We start from the raw sequence: 10,786 nt of genomic DNA, 5'->3' as shown, positions 1-10,786 counted from the left end.
CTTCCTTCCTTCCTTCCTTCCTTCCTTCCTTCCTTCCTTCCTTCCTTTCTTCCTTCTTCCTTTCCCTCCTTTTACCCTTTCTCCTTCCCTTCCTTCCTATCATTATCCCCACTTACTTTTCTATTCTTCCTCCATTGGAAAGAAAAAGAACAAGGCCTTGTAACTAATATGTATCGTCAAGCAAAACAAATTGCTATGTTGACTATGTCTGGAAATGTACACCTCATTCTGCATCTTGAATGCATCACCATTCTGTCAAGAGGTGGGTAGCACACTTTATCATCAGTTCTCTGGAATCATCATTGATCATTTAATTGACCAGAGTTCTCAAGTCTTTCAAATGGTTTTTCTTTATAATATTGTTATTGAATAAACTATTCTTATAGTTCTGTTCACTCATTCTGCATCTCTTCATACAGGTCTTTTCTTACTAGTAACTTTTGATGTAGCAGTTTAGAAATTCACTGAGCGGTGGGATTGGGAGCCAGATGGCAAGGTTTAGAAATTGAATGCTTGGTGAGGAAGTAGAAGCAGTGAATTTAGCTCCTAGAAAGAGTGAAAGAGAGAATGGATATAGTATTCTAGCTTGGGGATATGGCAGGGCCAAATGAAAATTTTTGAAGGATCCAGCTTATTATTTTTATAGACAGTAGAGAAAGAACCAGTATATATGGAGAGATTGAAGATAATGGGGAGTGTTGGTGATTCTGCTAGTGGAAAAAATTGTTTGGACAAACTCCCAGAGGGAATGGGAATAAGGGGTCTAAGTTCTGCAGTTGGTACTGTCGGGGAAAAGGACCACTTCCCCCCCCCCCCCCGAGACTAAATCAAAAATTGAAAGAGTATATAGAGAATTTTTGAGTTGAAGAGTAGGGCAAAAGATAGAACTCTTGACTAACGGCCTTGATTTTCTCAGTAACGTAGGAAGCAAGATCTTCTGAAAGGTGGGGATAGGGAGTAATGTAGGAGGGTGTGGAGAAAGGCAGGGAAGGTTAGGAGTAACTACAATGTGGAGCATGATAGTGAGTCAATTGGAGAAGAATAAAAAGATCACTATGTAGCAAAGGCTCAGTTAAGATAAGATAACATGGGTGGGGGGAAAATCGGGGAGAAAATTTGTAACTCAAAATCTGGCGGAAACGAATGATGTAAATCAGAAGTTAATAAAGCATTAAAAAAAATAAGATAAGATAACATGAATTTCTATTTCCTGGATTCCATTTATCAATGACACAACAGACAGTTCTCAATGTACTTTCTCCCCACAAAGAACATTTCCTGTAAACAGCAAAACAAAATCTTCTAAGAGTGTGATTGGGATTGATAGGACATATTCTGTTCCACTTTTGTAGTTTACCAGTTATTAACAGAAAAGAAGGATGTGTGCCTTTAACTCCGATAGTGAGATACTAATGCTCATCATATTTTGACTTGTGTTTCGTTGCTTTTTCATGTTCTCTTTTTTCATATTGTTCATTTTCAGTTGTGTCCGACTCTTTGTGACCCCTTTTTCTGGATTTTCTTGGCAAAGATACTAGAGTGATGTGCCATTTCCTTCTCCAGATCATTTTACAGATGAGGAAATTGAGGCAAACTGGGTTAGTGACTTGCCCAGGGTCACATAGCTAGTAAATGTTTGGGACCAAATTTGAACCCAAGATGAGTCTTCCTGACTCCAGGCCCAGCACTCTATTCACTGTAGTGCCACCTAGCTGCCCCTCACGATTGTAATATTTGTAGCCTCCTACTTTGCCATCTATACAAAATTTCTATGAGCAGAGGTAGAATGATAATGGATAGGAAGATAGTCTTGGATTCAGGAATACCTGGGTTCAGGTGCTACCTATGCAAATTGTAGCTGTAGGACTTAATATCTCAGCACCCTAGATAGCTTTCTAAGAATAGAAGCTACACAGGAGTGACTGAACTGCACCAATGAAATCACAGTTCTAGACCATTACCCTCTCTCCCCTCTTCATCCCCCAATTATGCACATGTTAAGGAGTCCTTGATGTGGGTATTAGAATGAAATAGGCTTTTGCAGGTGATATTCCACATACTTTTCCAATCTTTACAGTAACATAATCGAAAGCTATGGAGAGTACAAGACCCCACTATGCCTGAGACCTGGGAAATTCCTTAACTAAAAAGGCCAATGTATCCCAATGAATACAGGGACATCTCTAGTCATCCTGATCTATATATTACCACTGGACCCAGATGTCTCTGGAGGAGAAAGTGAGACTAGTGACTTTGCACAGCCCCATCTCACTTAAATACAATTCACTTGCAAGTCATAGTGTCACCTTCCTGATGTCATCGTCCTCTTTGAGAACAAAGGATGAACAATAACAACAACAGTTATAAAAACCAAGTTTGATTTGTTAGAGTGAAATGCCACCTCTTTTCCAACTAGGTGTCTTGTTGAAGACAATGACTGAAGATCAAGTGTATGAAGAATGCCCATTTTCCAGACTATCATAAGTAGTTTGATGGACAAACTCTAGAACTTGTCTATCAGTACATATATGATCTGGGCTAGACACAGTAACCCCAAATTTGTCTTGGAAGTAAAAGTCCATATTCTTTAAAATTTTTTGAAAATAAATCATACTTTTATTCCAAGCTTAACAAACATCAAATACAATAGATATTTCCATATAAAGAACAGAAAAAAGCATTGTACGTAAAACTGAAGCTCTATATTACGTACAGCTTGCTTTTCTTTTTAAATGAATAATAAGTTCAACAGGTAGCCTTTAAAGCCACCTTGTGAGTCTCTGGTTCTTTTGGGAAAGGCCCATATTTTAATACCATCATTCTTCTGGTGGTAAGGGATGACAAATCACTCAATCCTGTTTTCCTCAGTTTCCTCATGTGTAAAATTAGCTGGAGAAGGAAATGGCAAACTACTGAAGTATCTTTGTCAAGAAAACCCCAAATGGGGTCATGAAGAGTTCAATACAACTGAACAACAATGCAACAACAGGTGGAAGGGTGCATGGTGAGCGTGAGCAGACATCCACACATTACAAATTAGGAATTATGCAAGGGAAGTGGTGTGAAGGATGTTCTCAAAGAAGTGGAGAAATTTGCTGTTAATATAGTGAGAATTAGGATCAGTGGCTCTGTGACCACTGTTAGCGCTCTGGGAACACTGTTGGTATTCCTACAGTGTCAAGAGAACATAGAGAAAGTGCCTCCACTCTCAGTAGATCTGATGTGATCTCAGTGGAGAATTCATTGGAAGACCTGGATGAAAGTCACATAGGATGGGCCGGTATCCTTGTCCCATTGGAGGGAATATGCACATCACTGAGGTCATAGATCCATTGGAGAATTGGAATAATTGCTTGTTATTCTTCTTTACTCTGTTTCTTCACTCTATATTACTTTATTTTCCAATGTTTTCTGAATTCTTTGTTTTTCTCATTACTTCCAGAATAGTTAGATCCAATTATGTACTTCTGCTATAATTTGTTCAACCATTCCCATCATTATGCATATTAATCAATCAGCATGCATTTTACTAAGTACTTATTATGTTGTAGACATTGTGTTAAGCATTCAAAGTACAATGAAAAAAAGCAAAAAAATCCAAAAGGCCCTGCCTTCAAGGTTTCAAGCTTTTTGTTATCACAAACAATGCTACTGTAAATCTTTTTGCATACATGGGTTGTTCCTTTCTATCACTTATTTCCGTGAAGTAGAGAGAGTCCCTGTAGTTAGACCTGGGTCATGAGATTAGACAGTTTAGTGACTTTTTATATTTAATTCCAAAGAATTTGTAGTGGACCTAGTCAGAATGGTTGTGAGACTTCCTTTAGTCTGGGGGTGAGCACCCTGTGGCCTTTTAGATCTTTGGGTGTGGCCTTTTGACTGAGTCCAAGTTTTACAGAACAAATCCTTTTATTAAGTGGATTTGTTCTGTGAGGTTTGCTTTCAAAGGGCTACACTTGAGGACCTACAGGGCCCCATGTGGCATCGAGGTTGCCAATTCCCCACCCTTGTTTTAGTCAGTGGTATTTAGCAATCTAGGAGTAAGGACAGGGAAAGTACATGGGTGGAATGACACAAGGGTCAAGGATCAGTCTGGTGTGAGAAACCAAAGGACAAAGTGGGAAGTAATTAAAGGGTCGAAGGCAGTGTATTAGTTGAACTGATCAACTATTGTGTCAAGGCTATCAAGGGAGAAAAGTGAAGCCAGAGCAGAGATCATAGAAAGGAAGGGGTAAAAGGACCAAGAGATTGTAATGAGGACAAAGAGTAGATTTAGGGAGAAGCTTGAGGTAAAGGGAGTGATGAAATGACAGGTGATTAAGATTAAAAAAAAAATTAAAAAAAATCTACAACATATCTGACAAGCAACCATAAATCTCTCTTTGAAGATTTCAGATGAGGAGGAACTCATTTTAACCCAAGGCAACCCATTCATCTCTTCCTATCTTAATTAGGAGCAAGTTGCTTCTTCTGCAAGACTGTGTTCCTCCCAAATGATGTCACTGTCACCACTTGTCTTTACTGTTTTCTGGTCATTTGTGTTGGCTTATTATAATACTAAACCCTACCACTATAGATTTACAGTATTTACCTTAATGACTTCTGTCTGCCCTTCTAGAACTTGACCTCTAGACCTATTGTCTCTTCCCTATCCTTGAAGCCCCTAGTTGCATTTTGAGACATAGTTCCCTCTAAGCTAAATTTGATGCTTGCAAGATTCTATTTTAACTGGTGAGCTAAGTTCCCTAAGGTTCAGGCTGAATCAAAGCTGGTTGATTTTGAGTTTGTTAATATTGTAGACTCTCATAAAATATAAATGTTAATTATCAGAAACTAATCATTTAGATTTATGTACAATTTATAAAATGCATCTAATTACATGGAGAGAAGAAATAATTGTTTTTTTTTTTGCTTTTTGGAGGTCAATTGAGGTTAAGTGACTTGCCCAAGGTCATATGGCTAGTTTTTTGTTGTTGTTGTTGTTGTTTTTTTTTGGTGTTAAGTGTCTGAGGCCAGATTTGAACTCAGGTCCTCCTGATTCCAGGGATGGTGCTCTATTCACTGTGCCACCTAGCCTCCCTGAAGAAATAACTTCTGTTTGGCTATTTATAGCTTTACCTTTAACAAAAGAATAGTTTAAAATGTTAAGATTACCTGAGGATAGCAAAACTATTGCAATATTAGAAATTAATAGAGAAGATCTGAGGGTTGGTATCTGGGAATATTTTTACCATCTTCCTGTCTGCTAGTATTACCTCTAACTGTGGACAAGAGTTATTATTCAGACTACAAAATGTTATTAGAGAAGAGATTTCATAAGAAATTTGATTCATCTCAGCTCCTTTTAAAACATGAAGTATCAATATTTAATGCTATTTGTACCTAGGATTCTATTAAATATCCACTATTAAGGAGGACTCTCAGGAAACTGTAGCCTGGTGTTATCCTTTTAGAAATATGTTCTTATGATGATGGCGATAAAGAAAAATTTATAGCCCTGGAGTAAGTTCTTTCCAAAATAAACTAACTCAGATTCTTGACATAAAATAACAATAGCTTGTATTTTTGTGGTAGTTTAAGTTCTGCAAAAAGCTTTAACCATATAAAATAATAGTTTATATTTATAAAGCACTTTAAGGTTTGCAAAAAGCTTTACATATATGATCTGGTTTGATCGTCACAACAACTCTGTAATATAAGTGCTTTTATTCTAGATGAAGAAACTGAGGTAGAAAGAGGTTAAGTGACTTGACCAGGGTCATTATCTAGAAAGTTGCTGGGTCGGATTTTGAACCAGCACATTATGTGTTACAATACCTACCTGGCTATGACAAATACTCCATTTCAATCAATTAGCAAGCATTTATTAAATACCTACTGTGTACCAGGTATTATGCTAGGTTGGGGATCCAGAGACTAAAAAACCCTGAAGGAGTTTATATTCAATCGTGGGAAAAACATGTAAATACATTTACAATGTTAATATGAGGGAGTTTTGGTTTGGGGGAACCATTAGTGTCTGGGGAGGGAAGTTAGGATAACACAATATAGATAAAGGAAGAATGAGGTGAAGCTGACAGTGAGCTTAATTTGATCCACAGTGCCCGTGAAGCAGGAAGAAGAGAGAATGTTTTCAATGCTGCTGACAAGTCCAAGAATCCTCTTTATAACAGTGAAGAAGATTTAGTGGCAATTAGGAAAATGATTTGAGAAAGAAAAATTCACCAACTTTCTTCCAAACCAGTTCCTTCTTGCAATATCATCCCCACTTTTCTTTTTTTGGTCGGGAGCTTCATTTTAATAATGTATTTTTGACACGAGGGTCACCTTTGACTTCTCCATCATAATTATATAGATCTAGTCAGTCAACAGGTTGCCTTTTCCTCCTAATGTAAAATTACTTGGCTTTGGATTTTTTGGGGAAAGAGAACATACGTTTTGGAAGTGATTGTTACAAATTCTTTCAACATATTATCTGAAAGAGTCTTGGAAAGTAATAATAGAACATAATTTGTTCTTAATGAAGTGATACATTAAAACAATCTTAAAAATCAGTGCAATTAATTAAACTCTCTTAGTAATGACTTGCATTTATTCATAGATGCCTGAACTTGTTTACATCTGGAGGACATATTTTCTTCTGTTGTTAACTGTTTTTCCAATTGATTTATCTGTTTATGTTCAACGTCTTTGAGTTTTCTTCCTAAAATTCTTGGTAATTCTATTCCTTCCTCCCGCCCCCTGCCATTTTCCATATTGCTCGCTTTCCGACTCCCTTCTTATTGTGGTTTCCTTGGAGGCTGGATCTCAAAGCATCTCAGCCTCCCATGCTAGGCAATAAGCAGTTCACCAGCCTAGGCCTCTGCCACAAGTGACTTTTGAATAATCAGAACTGGCCCCAGCTGGATGTCATGCTCTTTCCTTCAGTTTTGGTGGAGTACTGTACAGAACACACACACATACACACACAGACACGCACATACACAGAGAGTCTTGTCCTTCTCCCACCAGTTCAGAGCTTTGTAGTTCTGGTTATAGGGTTTTGATCCCTTGTAGGTTTTGTCACATAATTTCTGTTTTGGAGAGGGTTTAGGGATCAGAGAAAATGTCTAGGCCTCCAAGTGTGCTCACATTACCTACATACATTTAAATCCATTTCAATATATAAAATATATTCTTAGTTATTCCCTCTAAGTTTTCATCAAAATTCTTTTTTTTTTGCTATCCTTTCTCATAACTGATAGAAAATTCTGACTAGATTTTTTCTTATCTTATCCATTTTAAGTCTATCCTCTTATTTTGCTCCCCCAAAGTCAGGGTGACATATGTACACAGTTCACTAGGAACTTGGAGCATTTTGATCTTCACAGAACGGCTTTCATTTCTGGGAACAGCATAGCAATTCAAGCAGGGGAAACTTCATAGGATGAGAAAGAAAAAAAAAATTGAACTATAGTAGATGTGGGAGGACCAGGGGATGAAGTCAGGTGTGCAGAAGTAAAAAAAAAAAGAATATATTAGAAAGAGAAGAGGAATGAGGTAGCTAGTCAAGAGGTCTATAAACTGAAAGGGAAAAAGAAAGGGAGAATCACTGTCCACATAGATTTATCAAGCCTGCTATTGGGGAGAGGAGCAAGTAAAACAAGAGAAGAAAAATGACAGAAGAAAGGACTAGCAATTTATAAGAGACAATATCCAAAGACAAGAGACAGAAGTTATACCTATGGCCTCAAGATATCTAAATACAAATGTACAATCTATAGCTAATACAAGGCAACCTATAGATCCTAATTTTTAAAAAATTAAATCTGACCTTAAAGTTATTGCTGGAATTTTGTCAAATGGAACTTGACTAGAATATGGCGCTGGAATGTTAGGCCTTATTCAAAAGGAAGAGAATAGATAAAAAGGCTGGGGCAGTAGCAGGATTGGTTTAAAAGAAGTAAAGAAATTGTGGCTCAGTAGAAGAGAGTGTTGGAGATGAACAGAGAAGCCTGGGTTTCAGATCCTGTCTCTGCCATTTACTACACCCTGACTGATCTTGAGTAAAGTCACTTAAGCTCTCCCAGCCTATGTTTCCTTTACCATAAATGAGGGATTTGGATTAGATAAATTCTAAATCTATGACCCTAGGATTCTAAGGCCAGGTAGGACAGGATGGAATGTGCTCAGGGAGGATCAACAGAGGGAGAAACAATAGTGATGACCTGGGAGTCTACTCTAAGAGAGAAGTCCATGGTGGCTTCTTTGACCAGGGCTGCAGCTGAGGGCTCTTGTTCAGATATAGGATAGACTAAGTGAGCTGTGAAGTTCCTTCCAATTCAGTGATTAGAGGGCTGTTAGGAAGGGGTGCCACATAATGAGGTTCTTCTGGTAATGAAGTAGTGAACCTTCCTTCCTTTACACTAAATTCTACTTTGTATCAGGTAGGGTTCTAACAAAAATTCTAGTATATATATATGCATATACATATATATTTGAAAAACTATTTTACCTATATCAAATTGCTTGTTTTCTCAATTGGGGAGTGGGGTGGGGAGGGAGGAAAGGAGAGAATTTGGAATTTAAAGTTTTACATAATGAATGTTAAGGGGGGAGGCTAGGTGGCACAATGAGTAGAACACTGGCCCTGAAGTCAGGAGGACCTGAGTTCAAATCTGGCCTCAGACACTTAACACAAAAACTAGCTGTGTGACTTTGGGCAAGGCACTTAAACCCAATTGCCCTCCAAAAAACAAAAAGCAAGCAAACAAGATGAATGTTAAAATTGTTGTTGCATGTGCCTGTGGAAAAATAAAATTCTAAATGAAAATTTTAAAAATTGAAAAAAAATTTGTTGTGAACTTATGAAATAAAATGGGCATTTCTATATCATAGTAGAATAGAAAAAAAGGTAATTGCACATTAAAGTGTAAATCTATTATGCACAACTTGCAATTCTTTTAATATATATAATCAAGTTAGCATGTGACTTTTTTTTCCCATTCCTCCCCACCTCCTGCCCACTCAGAGATGGCTGCCATTAGACACAAGAATGAATATATGTAAAATCATTCTATACATACTTCTATTTATCAGTTCTTTCTCTGGATGCAGATAGCATCTTCTTCCACAGGTCCTTTGTAGTTAATTTGGGTATTTATCATAGTCAAAATGACTCATTTGCTCAAAGTTGTTCTTAAAAAAATATTGCTGTTACTGTATGCAATGTTCTCTTGGTTCTGCTCATTTTGGTCTTCACTATTTCATGCAAGTCTATCTGTGGTTTTTCTAAGATCATTGAGCTTATCATTTCTTATGGCACAGTAGTATTCCATCATAATTATATGCCACAATTTGTTCATCCATTCCTCAATTAATGGGCATCCCTGCAATGTCCAGTTCTTCACCACCACAAAGAGAACTGCTATAATTATTTTAGAACATATAGGTTCTTTTCCTAGCCATCTCTGGAAATAGACCTAGTTGTTGTATTTCTGGGTCAAAGCTTATAGGCAGTTTAATGATTCTTTGGACATAATTCCAGATTGCTCTCCAAAATTACTTTTATTGAAGATTCTAATTTACTTTCTTTGAAGTTTGTTATTGATAATAAGAATAATATTAAAACAAATCTTTTTTCTTCTTTTCCAGGTTAACTTTGGGGTATACCTGATGCATGAGCCTTCCGACTCATCTTTGACATGTTTTCTCTCAGTGGGATCACAGTTGCTTCCTGTGTTAAAAGATACAGAAAGCAACTCTTTACCAAGCTCTTGAGAGGCAGATTGACATTAGGGTGATAATATACAGGGCAACATTTACAGGCACAAATTGAGTCTTTCCCAGCTGACTCCATGATCTTCATTACAATTTGAAAATCAACCACAAAAACATACTGTCAACTCAAGAGGAAAATGGGCTATTCTGCTCCTACAAAGAGTAGGAGCTTGAGGGAATGTTTCCCCTTTTTCCTCTCCTGAATGATACCCCAGTGATATCCAGAATAGCTTTATACTGGTAGAGTAGGGGAATGAGATGGAGAAGAGAATTAGGCTGAACATCCCATGAAATTTGAGATTATTCAAAGCAACCACTTATTCAAATGCAAATATGTATTTCATTGTATAATATTTTGAAACAAGCAGAAGTTTATTAAAATACTTGGGGAATTTTAATTTATATTTGTGTTGGTATCTTGCCATTTTTGCACATTGTGGTATTTTCATGCTTTATGAAGAATTTGGCAGCTGTTTTCTTTAAACCAATATCTCCTTGCTATCAAGGAGAGTGATAAATGCCTACCTGAGCTGAGAGGATAGGAAGATTGCATCTACCCTCCTTCTATATTCTCCACTGCAGGCAGAAGTATGTCTGCTTATACCAGGGGATGGTCAGCAGCCAAATTCTTAGCTTTACAGCAACCAGCAGAGAAGTCCAACTCAGAACATCATGTTTTTGTTTAGTTCCCCCAGTGGAGCCATTAAGCAAATCAAAGAAGGACTCTTTTATTACTTCCCTTATTCTTTGCCATATTCCAAACCTAAGTCACATTCCTTTTACGTCTGTATACCTGCCATAGTTACACAGAGGGCTACAGGTCCTACACAAAGGGAGTAGAACCATTTTCCTCTCTTGTACATTGACATACAGACTGAACCTACTGGCCAGAGAGAATATTGGAATTGAAGAGGACCTTGGATAGCCATCTGGTCCAAAATCTCCTTTAGTTTAGTTAATCCCCTCTACACCACCCCTGGAAGATGGCTATAAATACTAATGCTTTGCAAGGAAGGAAGATTATTCC

General features: G+C 37.4%; 1 protein-coding gene across 4 annotated transcripts in view; it reads left to right on the top strand.

The window, feature by feature from the left end:
* The window catches only part of MOCOS (molybdenum cofactor sulfurase), a 107,777-nt gene extending 97,616 nt beyond the window's left edge, over nucleotides 1-10,161 (top strand). For all 4 annotated transcript variants that reach the window (XM_069075793.1, XM_069075811.1, XM_069075801.1 and 1 more), the window contains one exon: nucleotides 9,634-10,161. In XM_069075793.1, coding sequence (XP_068931894.1) covers nucleotides 9,634-9,759 — 126 coding nt within the window. In that variant the 3' untranslated portion in view covers nucleotides 9,760-10,161. The remainder of the gene's footprint in view (nucleotides 1-9,633) is intronic.
* Nucleotides 10,162-10,786: the final 625 nt, after the last annotated feature.

Source organism: Petaurus breviceps, unplaced genomic scaffold (genome assembly GCF_028583685.1).
Source record: "Petaurus breviceps papuanus isolate PSGF00001 unplaced genomic scaffold, PetGlider_PUasm1.0 151, whole genome shotgun sequence".
Taxonomy (NCBI): Eukaryota; Metazoa; Chordata; class Mammalia; order Diprotodontia; family Petauridae; genus Petaurus; species Petaurus breviceps.
The sequence above is the reverse complement of the archived record's forward strand: the minus strand, read 5'-3'. Positions and strand labels throughout refer to the sequence as shown.